This window comes from Mercenaria mercenaria, chromosome 1 (assembly GCF_021730395.1).
Source record: "Mercenaria mercenaria strain notata chromosome 1, MADL_Memer_1, whole genome shotgun sequence".
Taxonomy (NCBI): Eukaryota; Metazoa; Mollusca; class Bivalvia; order Venerida; family Veneridae; genus Mercenaria; species Mercenaria mercenaria.
In genome coordinates this window covers 22,388,032-22,411,420 of record NC_069361.1, presented here as the reverse complement: position 1 = coordinate 22,411,420, position 23,389 = coordinate 22,388,032, and the positions used below count along the sequence as shown (strand labels likewise).

Below are 23,389 nucleotides of genomic sequence, written 5' to 3'. Positions count from 1 at the left end.
ACATGTTTGTAAAAAGTTTTAAATGTCTGATTAGATAAAACAAAACTAACCATGTTAATGATGCTCATATAAAGATATAGGCCGGTAAGTTCAATAAAAGGATATAGGTTACCCCTGCTTGTTTCCATTTTTAACCTTATTATTGTGAGGGAATACTACAACTCTTCCGCAGCACATATAAGAGCGTACAGAGATATCAAGATGCTTTGTCAAGATTTTGCCAAGCATTCAATAGTTTGTGTGGGGATGGCAGAGGTGAGGGATGGGGAAGGGGGCGAGTAGCTCCTGACTGTAAGCCTTGTATAAAAATTGACGCTGTATAAAACATTTCATTTATTTAGAAATCTATATCACTTTGTTGTCATTGGCATTATGATCGGATTGATTTAGTTGTTATATTAAAAATGTATAGGTTTGAATACTTTCTAAACGTTATTGAAAAGATACAAGAGAAAAAGGCCGAAAGTATTAGACTATATTGTTAAAATCACAATGTTATCTAAGTCCTGGCAAGGGCCGCTGCTATCCTTCTTAATCTTTGAATTCAAACCATTATTATCGTGTCATGGATTTTTGAAGAACACCGTCATACTGTTTTATATATATTTCTAAATTTGTATCACACTGTTTATGTATGTTTCAGAATTTTGCAATCTTGTGAGAACGTTGACCGGAAGACAATAACGGAAGTCAATGAAGACGAGGCGATACCATATTCTGGTCTTTCTTATTTTGTGTTCAATCATTTGAACATTTACGTATATTAAGTTTTATGTATCTAAAAATTATTGTTATTTGTATTTGCTATTAAAATGCATGTATTGAAATAGAGTATAATTATTTTATTCGGGGTGAACAACTCCGTTTTGCATTTCATATATGTAGTTGATAAGGTTCTCTCCCTTTGCGTGAGACGCCGTGACTCAGTAGCTTCCGCAAAATTGCCCGTGGTAACACGATTTCTTAAAATTCATTCAAAACAATATATTTGAGCGAAGATTTAATAAGACATGACCATTTCATTGTTTTAGAAAATTCATTTGTGAACTGTACACTGCAGTACGGAATGCGGGTTGCTATTTGTTAAATGCTATTTTCCATTTGCTTATTGCCGTTTGCCATTAGCTAAAAACTATTTGCCGACTGCGAGTTCAGAAATGCCATCTGTCAGTTGCTAATTTCCTAACTGCTCATTTTCCAACAGCTATTTGCCAAATTCTCAGTTGCTAAATGCTTTTTTCAAGTTGCTTACTTTTGCTATTTGCCGATTTCCATTTGGTAAATGTCATTTGACAAATGCTCATTTGCCAATTGATACTTGCTTCTCAATTTCTGCCATTTCTAGAGATATACTAAGACGATTTGTATCCAATTAAAGAATATGACTGAGCCACGCCATGAGAAAACCAACATAGTGGGTATGCGACCAGCATGGATCCAGACCAGCCTGCGCATCCGCGCAGTCTGGTCAGGATCCATGCTGTTCGCTAACAGTTTCTCTAATTGCAATAGACTTTGAAAGCGAACAGCATGGATCCTGACCAGACTGCGCGGATGCGCAGGCTGGTCTGGATCCATGCTGGTCGCAAACCCATTATGTTGGTTTTCTCATGGCACGGCTCATGTAATCATTATTGTGACACGAACCTCTATAGTACACAACGTGTGTCTTAACAATTTAAATACTGGACCATGTTAGAACTAAAAACTGAAAACTATTTATAGAGTTCATTACCCTCTATGTGCCTGACACTAAGTGTTGAATTTGGAGAGTGTGATATTCTTAGCTGAATTCGTGTCTTACGACTCAAATGGCTGGCCATTTTGGATTGAAACTGTAATAAAAGAACACTTAGATGGAACTTCATAAGAATGTAGTCACAAAATGATTTAAAGAAATTGATTAGATTAATATAAATTTACTCAAAAACAACCACAAGTTCAATCATACATAACTTGTAGATAATGGATATAGGTGAAAGTCAATGCAATGAAAATGAAAATGCGCCATCTTTAAAATAAAATATGCGCCATCTTAATGTGAAAGTAAACGGTTATTTGTACCCTTTGACAGGGACAGTAACAACATACACGACTAGCATTTATTGAAATGAGGCTATACACTTACTGAGGGTAGTTTCGCGAGTACCTATTCAAGAATTGATTGTATGTCTAAAACAACAGTTATGGGTTGATAACAATATCTTTTTAAGTTCATGTAATACATCCAAATAATTAATAAAATCTCCGAATCATTGAACACTTAGATGCTCCGAGGTGCATAAAACTTAAAAGACTGTTTGGTCCCATGTTCATTTTTCCAAATAGCTCCTGATAAGTGTTTTCATTCAAAAGTGCAAGATGCTTGCTTCAGGTCATCATGGCATCTAACTTTATTGCAGAACAGTTTTAATTTCACGATGGTTTTCAGTGATGGGTGGCACGCTGGCAAGCAGCTATGATTGTGATATCATTGAGGTGAATTCTGAAATATAAACCACAATTAGAAAGTATGACTCCTCAGGCTAAGACAACTGTAGAAATAGGCTTTCCCTTATTTTATCTGCAATTGATCTCAAGGGAAACCATGTCCTCGGAATCTAGCTTTTTGAAAGGTAGGTAGCGCACAACAACACATATGGAATAGTGGGAAGTGAAAGAGCTATTGTAAAGTAAATACTAACATTTCTTTTATGTAGTTAGCATCGCGTAATTATAATGATAATAAGGTAAATCCTTGGTATTGGATTTACGCCGTTTTAAAGCATTTCATTAACCAAAAATTGAGTCTACTGTCTGTATAGGATATTAAAAATCAAACTTTTGTGAAACTGAACCCAATCATTTTATCATTATACTCGTCCTACGTATCAATTCAATTTGAAATATATTGATTCCGGTCAAAACAATTATCCGGAAGGGAAATCTTATAGGTGTTAAAATAGATTACCAAGAATGTCAATTTCGCCGTCCCCATCAGCATCAGCTTCGTCCAGCATTTCATCCACCTCTTCGTCTGTTAGTCGTTCTCCCATAGTCGTCATTATGTGCCGGAAATATTCTCTGGGTATGCTTCCTGCAGGTAATGCATATTTACCAAATTGACATTTTTACAGAAATAGTTAACATTTTCAATATTCTCAAGATTTTTATACCATAAAAAAGGGATATAAATGAATATCCATACAAAAATATTGATATACATGTAATTTACAATGAAAATTGGCTTTGTATACATAGTTTTGTATATATCATAAGGGATAATTCGTAAAATAAATATTTCAATAAACTTATACGAAATATACTACTTAAATAACACACATTTTAGAAAAATAGAAATGTCATTTAATGTCATTTAAAGCACCCTGAGTATGTAGGGTATATTTGAAATCACCAGACGAAACGCTAGATAAAAGAAAATAATAAAGGGAATTTAAATTTCAAGAAAAACATTTCTGGTTTAAGGGGTTGATAACATTTAATGGAGAAAAGAACAGACATGCTCGGCATTTTAGAGTGGTTATATAAACCTTTTCCTTCTTTGTCAAAAACTTTGAAGGCTTCTTCTATTGCCTTGTGACTGGTTACGTCCTTCTTGTTGCGGGACATTAAATCACAGAACTCGTCAAAATCTAGTTCACCGTTTCCTTAAATAAGAAAAAACTTTATCACATTTAATACGATCAGCAAAAAATGTTTTCTAAACAAACACTGAAAAGGAAGACAGTTTTGTGCAAAACTGGTTAGACTTTGTCTTGCCATAAACATATAAAGCTGTGTTATTTTATCCATATAACCTCATAATAAGTAGGTTACATTTCGGCCTGGGTGGTTCCAATTCTCCCGCTTTCATAGCTTTGAGTGTTGTATAATCACCCGTTGGATATGGTGCCTGCTTTTTAATTTTGTCTTTTGGCAGTTCCTATGATATGCAGGCTCCATAACCTCAGATCTCCTTTCTAAATTCCAGTTTGTGTAGTTCTGCCCATTGTTTTCTCGTTTAAGGCAACCACATTATTTTAATTGGGGACCATACGCTGTATTGAAGGTTCCATGTGCACCGCCGTCTGCGGATGTCTCTAAATTGCTTTTAGTACTTGTAGTATGTGTAAATGTTGAGTTCTGCACATCCACGGGCTAGAGGGCATGGACAGTAGCATGTATTTCCACTACCGTCCATGAATAGGCACAATCAAACCGAGCATGCAACATTTTCGGTTTTGTCGTGCTGAGCGGCCTGTGGAGTTTCCACTTTTTCTGTTTTAAGATGCACACCACAGTCATTTTCTTCGTGAAAGATAACACAAGGAAAAAAGTAAATGATTTAAAAGAATTACTGAATTACGTCTTCAAACGTCATACAAGACAAAGTTGTTCATCACCGCTTTGTAAAATAAAATTAAAGTTATTATGGCATGTAGGCTAGTCAAAAATGTTTATTTTAAAGGTTTTGAATAATGCAAACTTTCCATTTAACGCCTTTAATAGGGTGAATCAAGCAAGGATCATATGCATATGTAGTACCAATAGAACGACGTTTCTGCCGCGCATGCTATAGTGGTCAGGCTGAGAACGAAAAACACTTTATTTCAGAATGTGTTCCATACAATGACATTTGAGAGAAATATTTTGGGCCTTTTGGCCAAAACATAAAGATTGATGAACATTTTTGTAACGTTTTATCTAACACAGACTGCAGAAAGATAGCCGCCATAAGAAGTGAACAATTACGTTGGATGGGATCTCCATTAGACAGACAGTCTTTTAAAGGCAGATACATTATTTTCCTATTTCGTACCAAAATGACTTCACGGAGCCGGTAGCGGGTGGATTTCAAACTGCAATCAATTTGATATTTATGACCTCTTTACACCTCGAAATGTTTAAAAAAAAGTTTCTGGTATTTTCCAATGACAACAAGCAAATTAGACACACAACAAAAAGCAAAAATAACACATAACATAAGCAACGCTGCAAAGATAATACATTCTAACAAGTACTAGATTAACCGATTCAATAACTTCTAAAAAAACGGTTAAAGATAACGAAAATTCCTGTAGACAAATTATAAATTAACAGTTTAAACTAACATAAACAGCTTCAAATGAAGCGATAAGGTAGCGATTTTAACTTCAAGTAAGCCATTGGCATGATTACTTCAATTGGTTCGAGTAATCTCGAGTAATCGAGTTTTATTGATACGATACCATCAACATCCACCTCCGTCATCATGCGTTCCAGCTCCTCATCTGTCGGGTTCTTGCCAAGTGACCTCATTGCTATGGCTAACTCTTTCGCCGTTATCGAACCGCTTCCATCGCGATCAAATATGTTGAATGCTTCGCGGAATTCTGAAATAAATCATTTTTTAAAAAATGAGTCCCAGTCTTCGATTTTAAACATTATTTATGTTTAAAAATTCCTAATAATCTCTTAAATACACTCGATAAACTTAACTGGTTAAGATATCAGAATTTTCAGTAATACATTGGCATTTTAACGGTCATTATAGCCCGAATGACTTCGGCTATCGTAGTCGTAATCGAGTTTCAAGTGTATTTTGACACGGAGATATAGCTTGCGATGTCCGAAAGAGATGTTCTTTGTGCAAAATATTAAACCATTCAATCAAAATTTATATTTGAGTTCGTGACTTTGATCAATGTCCGCTTGTTAATGGGTATCACATCATAATCTGCACACTTTCAAGAGTTTCCATTAAATGTATACATGCGTAATATAAATATAGTTATCAGTAACCGGGTCCTAGTCATAAAGTATCGGCTTGGCAATTAATATAACGGCTCAATTCATCACGATATTACAGTACAGGTATCGATTACTGGATAAAGTAAAGTGAATCGTTTATTAAGAATTCATAAATCGGTTTGAATAGATATTTTGAAATTAGCTGGATCTCGTTACCCACCTTGTATTTCTTCCTCTGTCAGGTTTGTTCCCTGAAAGATATAAAAGGTAACTAAGCGAAAACATAAACTTTAAAAGAAAGTAAGACTGAAATTCCTAACCTCTTTTTATATAATAAACTGCAAAACTTGAAGACCAATGACGTATGTATTTTGCCGGTAACATATAGTGATCATAGACATTCGACGCAATTGTTTGGTCAATAATGATGCTATATGGGATAAAAAAAATTAAAAAATAAACATCAATAGACAGGCCAGGACCCCCCAAAAAAATCCAGCACCCGTTTACTATATATAATCAAGCTATATATAGTAAATGGGTGCTGGATTTATTTTGGGGTCCTGGACTGTCTGCCGATGTTTAGTATCATTACTGACCAAACAAATGCGCCGAATGCCTATGAGAGTGATGTCTAAAAATAAAATAGGTAACATAAAATGGTATATAAATTAATTTGGTGTAATATGGCATAAAACCCGAATAGGTGTTGCTTATTTTAGATAAACAAGTATGTTGAGCTTTGTGTATCAATTTTCATACACAACATACCAGTTATTGAAAACTGCAAAAAATTCTGATACATCTGTAATTGGGTTTTTCTGTTCTAAAACCATTTCATTTTCATACCAACCAAACTAAGCGCTTGTGCCAGGAGAAATGAAAAAGCTTGCATGTATAATTACTTTGAAAAAAAAGTCGAAATATATCTCACGAGATGAACGTAGCGACGGCCTCACGTGGACTAAACTAAACAGAAACAATACATATAAAGTGTTAAAAATCACAGATTTTCACAGACAATACAAATGTAGTATGAAATGAATGATGAATGATTTAATGTACTTTTTTTTAAATACCCATAGAGACTAGAATACGGCGAGGATTCAAATGGAACATTTTAAGCCTTGAAATGTTTGAGGCATGGCGGTATCTAAAGTCAAGTAAACAAAAGCAGACAAATACATCCCCTTTGGATAGGAATAATGCACTGCACATTGTATCAATAAATTAATTCTACAAAACAATGAGACACCAAATGGCATAAATTTGTAGACCTAATGTTCTTCTTTGACGTCATCTTGGACTGAGACAAAATCAATTGTATGGAAAATGAAAAACATTTTATACTAACGGATTTTGACTCTTCTTCCTTTTGCATGTCGTGTTTTAGCTGTATTCAGTACATATATTCCTTTGAATGACGTTAAAAATGACAGTGTTCCAAGTCCAGCAAATAGATGATAAGCATTATATTCTAAGTGAAAATCTATTACTTGTTTTAATAAAAAAAGGTTTTAAGGTTCCAAATATCCGAAGTCTAGAGAACAGAAAATAATCCACAGAACTTTCAAAACATTTTGTCATACATAAAATCCACCCTGAATGTTATTAAAGTTAAAACAACGCACAAACAACTGCTTTTACGCAACTTTGTAAAACACTTCTTTCAGACAATGGTTATAAGCATCAAAGCATTTTGCCTGTCGAAATGTAAGATCACCATATATCACCTGCCTCATCAAATACTCATAAACCGTTCTATCAGAAGGTAATAGCGATCGGAAATTTTATTGATTGCTGAGAACAGATCTGCCTGTGGGACGTTTTTAATATTGTAAAGTTCCATGTAAGCCTAGCAGAATACCGTTTTGTTCAAGTAATCGACTATTATTGCAAGCATTTAACCAAACAAACGCTCTTAATTTGCTTTATGATTAAAAATGGGTAGATAAACATTTTTATTTGAATTTCTAATATGGAACATCATCGTTATGTAAACATAAACTACAATACCTTTGACAGCTTTTAATGTGAGTGATATTGAACAAGCAAAAAACAAAGACCCATGTCAAACCAATTACTGTGATGGAGTATGACTGAAAGAAAAACTTATGTTGAATGATTTTGGACAGCAGTTTGTCTATAGCATTGTCGAAAGTACGATGGTGAAATGTTGAAACTATGGTGGTGAGCTCGAAACAACGAAACCACGATGGGGAAAAGTCGAACGAACGATGATGAAAGTACGAAATAACTTCGACTCAAGTTCGTTGTTTCGATTTTTCACACTACTAGTTTCGAGCTCACGTTATGCGGCGATGGCTCTTACGGTACACCGTACTTACATTACACCGTAATTCTTTTGTCACGAATTTCCAGTCTTATATCGAAAATTGCTCGTTTCTAAATTTGCGTCATTTATGTGTATATTGTGACTTTATTAAATTGGATTGAGACAGTAGAATAAATAAAATGATACCATAACAGCATTCGACTTTGTTGAAAGTTTTAACATGTTATTTACAACATTTTTCTAAATATGTGGAAATTTTCCAAATGTATAATTAGTGTCAAAGATATCGCGTTGTTTCGCTAAGTGTATTTATTTCATGTGTAAAGCCTAAAAAAAATACAGTTGAGCCGCACCATGAGAAAACCAACAAAGTGGCTTTGCGACCAGCATGGATCCAGACCAGCCTGCGCATCCGCGCAGTCTGGTCAGGATCCATGCTGTTCGCTTTCAAAGTCTAATGCAATTAGAGAAACCATTAGCGAACAGTCTGGATCCATGCTGGTTGCAAAGCCACTATGTTGGTTTTCTCATGGCGAGGCTCAGTTAACCTTCGAACATCACAGCAAACAAAATCAAATAAAATCAAGAAGCACATACACAATACCGCATTAATAGCTTCAAAGAAAAGTAATTAAAGCAATGTCATGAAATTTCCTTTTTATCACAGGGCATTTCCAACTACATCTATGAGTTATCTACCAACGACACTGTCTAAATGTTTAGAAATATTTTCCCTAAAAAAACAGTGGTGTGAAGTATCCTATGAAGCGGGCAATAGTATCATGAATCCAATTTTCACTTGCAGACCTGGATCGACATTCTAATTTATACGTGGACGGTAGCATGCATTTCCACTTCCGTCAATGATCAGGCTCAGACAAAACCGAGTCTGCAACATTTTCAAATATGTCATGCTGAGCGACTGGTTTTACACTTTTTCTATTTTCTGAATGTTTATCTACAACTTGAATATATTTGACTGTTGAACAGGGATCTTGGCAGTTTGGAATGTTGAGCAAAGATCTGCTTTTGAAAAGTTGATCTACGATTGCAGATCTGGCTTAACATTAGATGTCGAGCAGATCTAGCTTAACATTGAATGTCGATCTATAACCTTGGTATTTTGTTTAGTGTTGATGTACGATTCAGACCTAGATAGACATTGAAATCTTGTCATATCAATTTTTTTGCCAGTTAAATGTTGATTTGCGGCAGGAACATTTTCCCCGTTTTTACCGCTGACCTGAGAGTTTGACATTCTGCGATATTAACAATTTTCAATGTTGATCCATCATTGCACTCTTTCTACATAAACTCGGGCGTATAAAAAAATACCTCCCACTAATCTCAAAAATCTCACAGGTAAGACAAAGTCCCTCCCATTAAAATGTCAAGGCCGACAAAACCCCTCAACCTAATATTTCAAACCCCAACAAGACGAAATCCCATTCATATTAAAATGGTTACAATACTGTAGCAGAAAAAGAAAAATATTTTGTCCATCTTGTAATTTTAAGAAAACATTTTAAAAAAGAAAAAGAAACAGAAGTGAAATTTTATTTTTGAGCATTATGCTCCTCATCCATACAACATGGTACGGTCAAATTCAAGGTCTATATCAAAAAATACTTACACATTTTAAACATTGGCAAAATATTGATGTGTAATCGATGCTATAATTATAGGTTATTAGCGCGCAATATTCCTCCGCTGAAGAACGAGTGCATATTTCCCGATGCAAAGATAATAACTTTTTTATTACATACGCATCTACACGTAAAAATATAATCCAAATATCATAAATTTGTTCAACAGCCTGAATAGGACTGACAATACTGAACTAAATAGAAAAAGATAGTGCAATAACACACACTGAACTACGTCACGCACCCGATATGAAATTCAGGCGTCAGTGTATGGAAAAATATTGACGTTTCCGGTACCAGTGTAACTTAACGGGAAATAGAAACGAGTATGTAATAATAGTATATACGTACACAATCTATAACATAATAAAGACGGTATGGGAGGAGTTTTGTCCACTTCAGCAAAATATCAGCTGGAAAGGTTTTGTGCGGCTGCAGTTTAAATCTCAATTGACCAATTGCAGGCCTAGGCTGATATCCAAATTCCGGGTTTATCAGTTTTTTCCCTAAATCCAAGCTGCGATTAAAAGATTTTGTAATATTGAATGATCTGCAATTTGGTTACTTTCGAATGTTTATCCTTTAACGTGACTCTTTCTGAACATTGTCGATCTACGATTGTCGAGTTCATTGCTACTTTCACGCAGCTCTATACAATGAGAAACTAGCAAACATACACAAACAAAAGTATCTAAACTCGAAAGGAGGAACGAAAAAAATCTCTCTTTTTTGCAATTTCTTTAAAAGTTTACAAGGCGGACATACATCGTGGATATCTGTTCATTAATCTTACTGGGTTATAAATGCAATTCCGAAGCAACATCGTAAAATCGGATTCAAAATAAAAAAAAACAAATACGTGTGCAACTCCCATTTCCATAATTAAAACAAAACAAACAACAACATTTGTAGAAAACACATTGCCTGTAAACAACAAACTTTTTTATCTTAACACTGTGTACTCACGTTTATAATCCTACCTTTGTGCTTAATAAAAAATAAAGATTTTTTTTCAAAGTTAAATTTTGAACTGTATGAAGCGACTTAAACAAAGAAAAATGAAATGTATCATATTTTACACATATCAAATTTTGAAATATTTAACGATTTTCTAAAACACTTCTTCATCTTTCAAATGTCTATCAGATTTTATATCAAAATCCGTTTCTATATGCAACTGCTAGTCTGCTGTACAGTAAAGCTGTTGAACTTATGAATTAAAACTTTTTACCTCTGGAATAGCTGTCATGCAATGCGTGTTTCGCCGATGAGGCTGATGTGCCCTATTCCGCGCCATTAGAATCACAAATTAGTTATCAATTATGGCATTAAAATATGCGTTAATTTCATAATTAAAGTCTTGGAAAACAAAACTGACAAATTCTAGCCTCTATTCATGGATTAAATTTTGCCTTATTTTCACACTGACTTAAAAAATTATTGACTTAAATATACATACAAAATGGAAAGTAAAAGGATTTGAAGCGGATTAAAAGGTTAAATGTTATATATACCCACCATTGTGCACTTATTCAAAATCCTTCAAACGTAGGAATTGATATTCAGTAAGTCTTAGTCTCAAAAATGTAATTGAAACATTTTACAATTTATTTATATTTATTCACATGATTCCTTTTACATTTATTTAGGTATTTGGAATCAAACGCTGGTATAAATTCCCATTGTGACACAGTATCAATTGCTAAATGTCTAAATAAATAAGGCCCTTCGTTCTTAACTTTAATCAATAAAGGATAATATAAAATGTTAATTGGTTTCTTACAAAACAATTGTTTGGTAAACACAGACTACAAGCTTCTTTTATGATCACTGTCAGGTAGATCTAACGTTCTATAAACACAAAGTATATCGATTTCAAACCTGGCCATGTTAGATAAAGGTCTATAGTTATGTTCGAACCTTTTGTCTTTCGCTCGAGTAACAGATTATAACAAAAGCACCAAAGATGTGTGCGTAAGCCTAATACATTATGCAGAGCTACTGACGTCATTCTACTAAATGCCCTGACAGATCCACCCACACCTCGGACTTTTACGTTAATGCACAAATGAAAGGCAAAATGATCCCCCTGATTTGAACTAATCCCTATTGTAATTAAATTATTTTTTCATTACTGATCTTTATCCCATGATGTTAAATGAAGGTTGGGCTACTTTGTTGTTGTTGTTTTTTCGCCTTTGTTAAATTAACACTGACGAATATGCAAATGAAGAGAAAAGTTCAAATGTGACACATATAATCAGGGGCGACTGTTTAGCGGGGAATGGCTGTGATTTTGGGGGGAAATCGCCAGTCATTATTATTTACATAATGTTTTATATGTATGTGTTTCTATTGTGACAGTCGGAAATGAAGTAATAAACGACAGGGGTTGAGGAAAGGGACAACATTTATATTGGATTCAAAATAACAAACTAAAAATGTTCATATTAAAAAGCCATTGCTCTGGTGATGCGTAACACGTACCCTTTCAGAGTGCTTAAAGGCACGAAAGTTTAAAGTTCTCGTTTGTCGACACATACTTGCAAAACAAAGTTATTAAATGTAGAATATGTTATTGTGTATATATATTTGAACAAGATTTTAATCCTGTAAGATATTTACAGTTGAAGTGTGTATAAATGTCACAGAGGTCAGAAGAGTCTATCGTATATCATTTTCGTTTCTCGCCTGTCTAGCCGAAAGGAACCGGCGTGGGAGCCGTTTTGAACACAGACTTTTTCACTTGGCATGGCTACATATGCTTTTTTGCTTCAATTTCATTGCGGCTGTATTTTTGGCATTTTGGTAGAAATTATGGGAGAAAAGGTCGTATCTGGTGAAGTAAAAGTCAAGCAAATGTGACGAGAAATATCTCTTAGAAAATACTTGAGTCCTACTTTTCCCTTCATTTTATGTCAGTTTTATAATAATTGTTTTAAACAGACAAGGATTTGTTTTCTACAATAGGTCTAGCTATGATCGGCAGGTTTTTAGAAAATTTCAATTCTATATACATTATATAAGGAATACTATTTAGGCGTGTGTGACTTTCTGATACATCTTTTTGATTTGATGTCAGTTCATATTTTATTCAAGCTTTATTCCCTGTTGATTAACGTCATATTTCACTTTTCTGACTTTGCTTACTGATTACTTTTAAGAAAGAAAACCGCATATTCTACCTAACTTTCAGACTGACAGAAAAATACCAGATATACAATGACAGTACAGCAAGCTTAAAGAGACCATCTACTTTAAAACAATATATGATTATATCTTTGTATTTGCCCATCCGAAATATCGTTAATAAATATTGATCTTATGTCACACGCGTCATAACCTTTTAAGTAATTTGAGTAATTTGTTTGTGGCATAAAAGTCTTTTATTAAATATCAGCATCAAAAAGGTTCAGGATGTTATTGTTCCACAATCATCTGGAGTTTGCATGTGTCGTCAGTCATCTTGTGAAATTATATAGAGCTGACAACTGGAGTAAATATAGAGAAAACCATCGCCAGCCCTTTCAACCATCTTCAGATCAATGTCATCAAACGAATGAAATTTCTGCTTCCATCTAAAAAATTGATATATCCCAAACAGCAATTTATCGTTGAATAAACTGATTGTTTTGAGTAATTATATCACAAGGGCTTAGCCAATGTGATAATATTATAAATACCTGAACGATAAAAATCATTTTATTCAAGACCAAATCACGGTTTGAGATATATGAGCCGCGCCATGAGAAAACCAACATAATGGGTGTGCGACCAGCATGGATCCAGACCAGCCTGCGCATCCGCGCAGTCTGGTTAGGATCCATGCTGTTCGCTTTTAAAGCCTACTGCAATTAGAGAAGCCATTAGCGAACAGCATGGATCCTGACCAGACTGCGCGGATGCGCAGGCTGGTCTGGATCCATGCTGGTCGCAAACCCACTATGTTGATTTTCTCATGGCACGGCTCATATCATTTTGATTGTAATACGTAATCAAGGATTATCATCTACGTCTTTGAAGATATTCACTAAATATTTGCCTATTTTTGTTCGATTCACAGTCTGATTTTCAAGAGGGATGCATCACAATGGATGCATTTTTTCTTATTCAATTTATTTGTTGAAATATTAACAGAGAAGCATATATCCCCGTCCCCGGGCACTGTCATTGACCTTAAATAGGAATTGACACTTTGTAGAAACGTCTTCTGGTTCAAATTATGTAGGGCCTTGGTGGAAAGACACTTATTTAAAGCTATATGTGTTTAGTTGTAACTCTTACTCCGACCTTTTTTAATATATCAGTTAGTTTGAGAGAAGGGTAAAATAATTCGCCAGCACTATTCGTCTCATTTTAGAAGATCTTGAATTGTTTTTACAAACTAGATTAAACTGTTGTCTTACTCTTTCAGAATTATACTATCGGCTGATGTGTATGGTAATTGTTGGCAGATGCAAGGAAAATTTGTAACACGCTTTAAATACAGTGTATATTGTAATATTTTGGGTTTTGAAGTTACTACAAAAATACGTAAAAAATAAGTAGCTGTATTTCGTAAAAGGAGTCCCGTCAAAGCGAGAGAAAATAGTGTTATAATGGTGAACCTATTGAACCCAAGCGCCAGTCATTTTTCTTTCGATAGGAAAATAAATTGGGTCGTGTTAGAATAGAAAATAAAAAAGGTTTAGAACAAACTGTTCTATTTGACCAGTGCATTTTTGCAACACCTGTAAATCGACACATTGCCTGATATTGACACGTCCGTCTGAAAAAAATATTAAATGAATAAGAACTTAAGCGTGATTCCTAAAACATAATGGTAAATATGTGTTTTTCTTATCCACGACTTCTACTGAAAAGGCATGACTAATAACTACTTTATAAATTTCATTCATACTGCTCCATCTTCTTCTCTTTAAGATATCTTCGCTGTCATCACTTCTTAGCTACCGTTACATTTCAGAGCCTGACGGTTTGCATTTTTGATGACCTAATGTCAACGAGATGGATTGAATTAACGGCGGGCTACAATTTCGTTGGTGAAATTCAAGATGCCCATTTACAACCTTTGTTATCAATGTTGGCCAAACCCCAGCAGCAGTCATCTCTAATTAGCTTAACTAACAGACTAACCGCAAGTACTGCTGTAAGAAACTTTTCTCTCTTTTTCTTATAGAAAGCTTAATGTATTAACTATTAAGTGTATTTACTATTATATAAAAGGTAAAAGGTGAAGGTCTTGTTTACTATAGTGTCACTCCTATTGAAAGGGCCAGCCAATTTGGCCTATGAGACACTTTTATTGTGCGTACCAATTACCTCCCAACTCCTTCCACTATGCCAGGCGCCAGGCGGATAGAAGTCGGTAACCATTCATTTAACTAGCTCACGGTTCACGAACCAGCCTTTTCAGAAAGAGTCCCATGACAATCATCCCCCGGACGAACGCTCCCCATGGGGCTCGAACCTTCGACCTCCCGATCCCGAGGCGGACGCCTTAACCACTAGGCCACGGTGATATAATTTACAAACTTTGTCACCTTCTTGGAACACTAAATTCGCACCGCCGTTTATAAGCTGTTTAAGACTTCTGTCTTATTCTTCAGAAACTCCTCTTTTACTTGAATATAACATGTTGTTTTTTTAAGATGTCTCTGACATAGATAAGAAAAGGCAAGCCAAAGATTCTTTGTGAGCATGCACTGAAATAGGAGGTTGGACTACACAGCTGTTTATGAGAGGTAATGAACGATGCAACACATCTCATGTCCTCTAGTGACAGCGGTCCTCTAGTGACAGCGACAGCGACAGCGAAATTCTTTGGATAAATTTATATTGAATTGATCCCAAAGGAACGGGAATGATGACAACACTAGCCCAACTTGGTGACTTTTTTACGGTCACTACTCAAAGACAGTTATGATAGTAAAATAATTTTATAAGACTATATAACGCTAACAAGCACAGAGGAATCAAACCGAGTCTGTTATCAGTTGAGTCCCAATACTGCTGCAGAGAAAATAGAAATATAACGGTGTAATTATCTCCCTTTCAAGAGCAATAAACATAATTTTTTTACAGCGCATCCAAGACTAATCCTGTACAATTTTGTCCCGGTGGATTTGGCTCTACAAATATCATGCTGGTCAAGTCAAATTGTTTATTCATATTTCATATTTCCACCATTGGGTGGACGGATAGCTCAGTGGTTTGCACACTGGCCTTCCAATCCTGAGGTCGGGGGTTCGATCCCAGGCAGCAACTCGGAAATTTTCAGAAACGCTTTTCAGTGTTTCCCACCCAACCAGAGGTGTACTGGTCAGGAACCCAGGCAATCCTTGCGTGTATCAGTGCTATACACTGGGCACGTTAAAGAACCAGGCTGTCTATTCGCAACGAGCTTGTATCTGATTTCTGATCTCTCTGTCGTGGGGACTTTGTCTCACACTGTCCCTCTGGTCAGATCGCTCTGTGTCTGTACTAGTAGAGGATGGATTATGCGCCCTGTGTGGCTGCATTTGAACTATGTAAAGCGCCTTTGAACGTGAAATTGATCATGAAAAGGGCGCTATATAAATCTGGTATAATAATAATAATAATAATTTCTTCGTTCGCATGTAGTATGAATTTATATACGCACGCGTCTTCGCGCTACTACTAGCAGACCATTTTGAAAATGTGAAAGGATCATCGGCTATCTATTTTTTATATGGAACATTTTCTGAGCAAAAAGTACATAAGTGTGATCCTTAATCCATACAGTATTAATTAATCCCTTAATTAAGCCTATAGAAGATTAAGTTCTAATTAAGCCTATAGAAGATTAAGTTTAGCAGAAGATTTTAGAGGCGTCGGTGGTATCAAATTATGTAAATAAAGAAGTTAGCGTCACTAATGAAAGCCTGAATATTTCTTAACAAACAATTCGACCAATGTTACGGATATTGTTTTCTCTTTATAAAACCTGATCTTATTCTTTTGTTTCTAGTTCATTTCTTAATTTCAATCGCACAATATGCTCTGCTGGTTCTACAGTTAAAAAAACATTCTTGTACATATTGACTATCGGTAATCAACATTTAGTTAACTTCAGATTTACCTACAGTAAATGCATGTGCATATGACATAGACAAAAACGGAAAAAATCATGGTATGTCTTTTTTATTGATTATACATGTTATATTCTTTAAATTAATCCTGAACAAATTCTGGATTCAGCTAAGCAGATTAGAGACGGACGGTCTTTTACCATAACCGCTTTCTTTACTTTGGCAATTTAATGAGTTTGATTAATACGAAATGCGTGACCATGTAGTAACTATAAAATAAAAATGTTTTTATTATTTCATTGAGCAGACAGAACAGACTGCTGTTAAAGACTGCAGTCCGAATAATCATGGACTTAAAGACAAGGAAGTGCAAGGTAACTGATTTCATTACGACATATATTGTGTAACTGATTACGTATGATAACATAAGACGTTCATTATTTTATCAACTGATTTCATATAATGACATTCGTTTCGAAATTGATTACATATAATCACATACGAAAAAGTAATATAGGCATACAAACATCGATAATGGATTACATTTGCTGGACAATATAAACTCTGATCTTGATGACATTTTCACGGTAACTGAAAATCATTCCCCGTCTTGCATTGGTGCTGATCAAATTATTTTTGCAAAATCATAAGAAACTACATGATGTATGGTAACAGATACAGAACATTACTGTCATCTACGAAGTCTTAAAAATGGGAGACATTCTCGGAAATATATCTTGATTTATAATGAGGTGATTGGAATAACGGTGTTCAACATGCATCATTTGCATTATATAATCTCTTTTTTGGACACAAAGAATTACCAGTCTCCCAAAATTGTTATCTATAATTCACTTGTTGCTTCCATAATGAACTTTGGGTCAGAAGTATGGGGAACTCGTGAAACTACTTATATGAGCCATGCCATGAGAAAACCAACATAGTGGCTTTGCGACCAGCACGGTTCCAAACCAGCTTGCGCATCCGCGCAGTCTGGTCAGGATCCATGCTGTTCGCTTTCAAGCCTATTACAATTAGAGAAACTGTTAGCGAACAGCATGGATCCTGACCAGACTGCGCGGATGCGCAGGCTGGTCTGGATCCGTGCTGGTCGCAAAGCCACTATATTGGTTTTCTCATGGCGTGGCTCATATTGAAATGATTTCATACAAAATTTCTTAAAACGGACCCTTGGCGTGGTAAAAAAAAGCCTACATTGTACCAATTCATCAGTACTTTACAGAGAATTGGTAAGGTACCATTTGTAATCCGGCATGAAATAAATTTGATATAATATTGTTTTAAAATATTATGTCAATGTGATTCATCCCTTGTTAAATTAACAGATCTGAGTACGATGCTGATCAAAATTGTTCATATAATGTAAAGAACTCGGCTTTTCTAGTAGCATGCATTTTACAGCAACATATGGACTTTCATAAGTGTGGAATGAAAAATCAAATATATGCATATACAGATTCGTCCTGTCAAGATGTAGGACCTATTCACACATACTTTTTATTAGTTTGCTCAAAACTCCGTGATCTACGAGATCTACGAAATAAATTCTTTAAACCATATTTTTGTCACTGGTCAACAATGAAGAAAGTTTAAAGTCTCTTGTCTTCGAAATCTAGGAAAACTGTTTTTGATTTGTAAATACATATGATACCTGTACGAAAATAGCACCGGTTTTACATCTGTAAAATGTATGTAAAAGACCTTTGTTTTAAAATCATAGCTGTAAAAGACTTCTAAATTGAAAATGACAAAAAGTACTGTTGCAATTTACAGGTGTAAAAATATTTAGGTCTCAAATATACAGCTGTAAATATTTACAGTTAAAAGTTACAGCTGTAAAACTGTCTCACTGTGCGAATATTTCTATGGAAATGTATGCTGTCCGCATTAAGGCACGATATGGCAGAAAACAGCCACCATATTATAAGCCAGTATTTTTTTCTCGAAAAAGCTTCAAGTTCTATTTATAACTGAGCTGAATTAACACGACTTTATACAAAAATATACCGATTTTTTGTATGATATTTGACAGAGTTTAAAGAGGCATTTGCACTGTTTGACAAAGATGCAAGTGGTACAATATCAACGGAAGAACTGGGTACGGTAATGCGGTCACTGGGACAGAACCCAACAGACACTGAACTCAGAGACATGATAAACGAAGTGGATATCGATGGTAAGCAATTCTTTTACTTAGAATGGTACATTTCAAGTCTTCCTCGCACAACAGCGACAGAAGTAGACGAGATATTTCCGTGCCTAGGGTCGCATTTTAAATTGTCCCCTCGGAAAATGAAAATAGTTAAATAATAATAACCAAAAATTGAAAAAAAAATGACACGAGAATATCTGTTTAACTGAATGAAAATTAATACCAACAAATTCAGCAACATTTATTCTGGGCACGTGGCCTTATGGTAATAAATTCAGAAATATTTAGTGACGAATTTAACATCCAACAGACCCTTTATCTAGACAGGCACTTTAACATCTGGTAGGCCCTATATTTAGACAGGTACTCTACTTATACACATAGGCTTTGACCCATGTCTGTTTGTCTTCGCAACATAGAAAATTATATCTTGAGCAGGTATATGAAATTTTCTTTTACTGGCATACTGATCCAATTAAGTCTTAACATCTTGTATCACATCCTGTATCACAAAATGTATCGTTTAAGACGGCTATTTCTTTAAATTTACAGGAAATGGTGAAATAGACTTTGGCGAGTTTTTAGAAATGATGGCTAAAAGATGTCATGATCATCCTGACCCGCAAAGGGAACTCAGAGAAGCTTTTAATGTAGTGCAAAACGTTCATTTATACAGTCAAACCTGTTATAAGGACCATGTTTTACCAGCTTGTTAAAATATAAAGAATTTTTTATTTGGAAACGAAGAAAATAGTGATCTTTATAGAGCCAGCTTGTTTTTGTTCACAAACACAAGTCTGACAGTATATATATAATCTGGTTTACATTAATGGTTTGACTCCATAAAAGATGATTCTTGAAAGTTAGATGCTTGATATATGATTTCCATCAAATGCTGCAACTCTTAAGCAATAATGCTCATTCTATTGAAACCAATGGCTAAATGGATGTGGCTTGGTTTCAAAACTGGCATATGAAAGACATGATGAGATCCTTCGTTATGCATATCGTGAGTGAAAAGCTCATATGAGCCACGCCATGAGAAAACCAACATAGTGCGTTTGCGACCAGCCTGGATCCAGACAAGTCTGCGATCCGGACAGTCTGGTCAGGATCCATGCTGTTTGCTTTTTCTCTAATTCCAATATGCTTTGAATGCAAACAGCTGTGCGGATGCAGAGGCTGGTCTGGATTCTTGCTGGTCGCAAATGCACTATGTTGGATTTCTCATTGCGCGGCTCATATAGTTTTGTCCATGTGGCAATCTGAAGTTTGAAATCAGTTTTGCACTAGACTACCACTTAAACATGTTTTAAAAGACCGATGTCATGCTGCATTATGTACATAATTAAGCACGAAAACTGTGAACTTCTAGCTATTTTAAAGTTATATTGAAATAATAACTGGATGTTTTCGTAAAATAATATATTTTGAAAAAGGTATTTGACAAAGACGGGGATGGCTTTATAAGTGCAGAAGAGCTCCGAGTGGTGATGACTAACTTGGGAGAAAAACTCACAAAGAAAGAAGTCGATGAAATGCTCAGGGAGGCTGATATTAATGGCGATGGAAAAATAGACTATGACGGTACTAGTTTCGCAATGTTTATGAAAATTTGTTTTAATCAAGCTCGCCTTGTGTTCATCTACCTGTTGTGCTTTGCTGTCAACAATTTTACCATTAACCCAGTATGGGTCACAATTCTGCCATGTCTAAATGGAACTTTGTCAGAATGTTTGCTTCCGTACATTCTCTGACAAGTCCTATACTGGCTCATCTTGGGTCAAGAATTATGTCATAAGATAAGGTCATGGAGTAACACCACAGAAGCTACAATTTCTGCCTAATTTACAGTATATTTGTCTTTATAAAATCTGTATAGGTCTAGTTTTAATCCTGGCCATCTTAGTTTTAATCGTGGACATCTTAGGTCAAAAATGAATATGCCGGGCAAATTTTGTTCATAACTTTATTAGTTAAGTTATTAGACTTTGACTTCCAAGTGTGACCTTGACCTTGTGACCTTGGCTACGAGCTTTGGACATTGTCTTGGTAAACAATTCCTAATAGTATTATGAAAATCTTCCCAGAAGTTTAAACAATAAAGTGCAGATACAAAAGTAAGCCATTTGACCTCCAAGTGTGGCCTTGACCTTCGATCTAGAGACTTGGATTGTATGCTTTGCACATCATCTTGATGAGTTTAACAAGTGGTGAGAGTTATATGAAAATCTTCCCAGCAGTTATAAAGATATGGAGCAGACATGATGGAAGGACAGACATGGGGAGCTCCAACATAGTCTAGGTATACTTTGTATCTAGGGGTATACATCTATAAATGTTTTTGCTGTCATTACCAAATTTTTAGATTTTTTGTCTTTTTTTCTTTCAGAATTTGTCCAGATGATGAACTAATAGTTCCTGAGTTTGAAGCTGAACATTGGAACACTGCTGACATATAAACAATGAACAAATTTGGTGAAAATAAGTTACAGTTAATTTCAATTATTACTGCATTTTATGACTTTAGCTTTTGAAAGTATTATATACATGATATGTTAGAGATTTTAACTTTTACTTTGACCTCACAAACATCTTAATTTCCAAAGCGTTATTATTTCACATTACTTTTATGGAAACTATCTTACTGCAAACTGAGTGTAGTGTCTTACAACTGGGTCTCAATTACTATGCATTACGTATGCCATTTAGTATATAATTATTCATGATTGTATGTGTCAATAAGCTGTAATGTGCGTAAAATTAATAAATGTATGTTCTGTTCTGTAACCTTGACTTTGAAATTCTCATTAAGAGCAATGATATAAGTAACAAGAGCTGTCCGTAAGACAGCATGCTCAACTTTTCTCAGTCAGTGCTTGACTCTGAATTAGAGCTTTGCCAGTAAAATCTTTAACCAAAAAATTCGAAGTTTAAAAGGGGCACAACTCTGTCAAAATTCAAATCAAAGCTATAGGTAATGTTTCTCCTTGTGTAGACTTTGATAGTAAATAGCTACTTTAAGTTTCAAGTCAAAAGCTTTCAGAAAAAAAAATCTGAGTTAAAAGGAGTATAACTCTGACAAAATTCAAATCAGAGTTAAGGGGATTGTTTTTCATGGTGTAGACTTTGATAGTAAATAACTATTTCAAGTTTAAAGTCAAAAGCTTTGATAGTAACAGAGATACTTGAAATATATCAAAAACATGGAACAAAAAAAAATAAAGTTAAAAAGGGGCATAACTCTGCCAAAATTCAATCAGAGTTATGGGGATTGTTTCTCCTAGTGTAGACTTTGATGGTAAATAACTGCTATAAGTTTCAAGTCAATAACTTTGATAGTAACAGAGATATTTGACTTTATCAAAAACTTTAACCAATAGTGAGGCCTGGGCGACTGCAACAGCTCTACCTTTTCTACGAAAATCGAGCTAAAACCAGATCACATGACACTCTGGTTTTGTTTTTGTTGACAAGTTATTATCGCATACATTTTAATGATTCCCCTTCTATCCCTCTCCAAATGAACTTGTATCACAAACATTGTATTGCTTGTCTATATCTCAACATATGTTTTTCCCCTATTGCCATATACAGCATGTCAGTTCATCCTTCCTAGTTCCTACTAAATGAAGCTATATGTGGAGGCACGAGCTTTCACCAAAAGCAAATTCTAGTCCAAATTAAGATAATGAATCAATAATTAGTAATTTCCATGTGACTGTTTTTCTTGTATGGCATTACAACATTCTTCCATCAAACAATAATGCAGCTCATTCCAGCGAACGGCTCCAGGTACTTAAACTAACAGAAATTTCCTACTGTCATTTTGGGTCCACTCCCAACAGATAAAATGACATGCAGCCCAATGTTTACTGCAATGAGAATCTGAACAAGAGCATGTTAAAGGAGACAGTGCGCTCGACTATTTCGATGCTGGATAGTGAAACTGGGCACATCTGAGGAAGCTGGAGCTGTCAATAGTGTTTAATGACTCTAATAAGAATGAAGATATTGGACAATAGCTTGAGTCTGTGTCAAAAATATTAAGTAATAAGAGAGATAAAGAACATTGAATAAGTATAATTCTAAGCAAAAAGGGGATAATTCATGAAATATTGGTGTAAGAGTGATTTTTGCACCTAGTGTCATATGATGTGGGTGATGATGTGGAATAACAACTTCAAGTTTGAATCAAATCCATTTAGTAATAACTGAGATGTAGTGAAAATGCATCAAAATTAACCTGAAATTCTAAGTAAAAAGGGGGTATAATTCATGAAATATTGGTACCCAAGTTATGGACCATGTGTCACATGATGTGGGTGATAAGGTGGAACAACTATTGAATCAAATCCATTAAGTAATAACTGAGATAGAGTGAAAGTGCATTAGAAAAGTGCACCTGAAATTCTAAGTAAAAAGGGACGATAATTAATGAAATATTGGTGTGGAGTTACAGCCTTAGTGCTATATGATGTGGGTGATGATGAGGAATAACTATTTTAAGTAT

The 23,389-nt window shown here is 35.0% G+C and overlaps 2 protein-coding genes across 6 annotated transcripts in view; one reads left to right on the top strand and one right to left on the bottom strand.

The window, feature by feature from the left end:
* Positions 1 to 21,666, top strand: part of LOC123524074 (uncharacterized) — a 35,810-nt gene extending 14,144 nt beyond the window's left edge. Inside the window, exons 10-15 of the mRNA XM_053532897.1 lie at positions 14,066 to 14,091; positions 17,011 to 17,077; positions 18,757 to 18,900; positions 19,429 to 19,526; positions 20,316 to 20,463; positions 21,269 to 21,666. Coding sequence (XP_053388872.1) covers positions 14,066 to 14,091; positions 17,011 to 17,077; positions 18,757 to 18,900; positions 19,429 to 19,526; positions 20,316 to 20,463; positions 21,269 to 21,291 — 506 coding nt within the window. The 3' untranslated portion in view covers positions 21,292 to 21,666. The remainder of the gene's footprint in view (positions 1 to 14,065; positions 14,092 to 17,010; positions 17,078 to 18,756; positions 18,901 to 19,428; positions 19,527 to 20,315; positions 20,464 to 21,268) is intronic.
* LOC123544056 (uncharacterized) lies at positions 1,904 to 11,417 on the bottom strand. 5 transcript variants are annotated; one of them, XM_045330135.2, is made up of 7 exons: positions 11,170 to 11,417; positions 10,618 to 10,638; positions 5,930 to 5,960; positions 5,208 to 5,351; positions 3,531 to 3,647; positions 2,951 to 3,076; positions 1,904 to 2,485 (listed from the first exon to the last, which is right to left on the bottom strand). In XM_045330135.2, the coding sequence occupies exons 1-7, from the start codon at positions 11,170 to 11,172 to the stop codon at positions 2,457 to 2,459; spliced, it is 471 nt and encodes a 156-aa protein (XP_045186070.1). In that variant the 5' UTR covers positions 11,173 to 11,417; the 3' UTR covers positions 1,904 to 2,456. The 5 variants fall into 5 exon arrangements, with proteins under 5 accessions (XP_045186070.1, XP_045186050.1, XP_045186074.1 ...); XM_045330115.2 differs by lacking the exon at positions 11,170 to 11,417 and adding an exon at positions 10,883 to 11,115; XM_045330139.2 differs by lacking the exon at positions 10,618 to 10,638 and having other exon boundaries at positions 11,170 to 11,407.
* Positions 21,667 to 23,389: the final 1,723 nt, after the last annotated feature.

Coding starts and splice junctions, on each gene's coding strand:
- LOC123544056 (XM_045330115.2), bottom strand. CDS start 10,948: ATGGCGCGGAATAGGGCACATCAGCCTCATCGGCGAAACACGCATTGC. Junction 5,961..10,617: donor ACAAAGGTAGGATTATAAAC/GTGAGTACACAG, acceptor TATATCTTTCAG/GGAACAAACCTGACAGAGGA. Junction 2,486..2,950: donor CGGCGAAATTGACATTCTTG/GTAATCTATTTT, acceptor TTTATATTTCAG/AATTCACCTCAATGATATCA.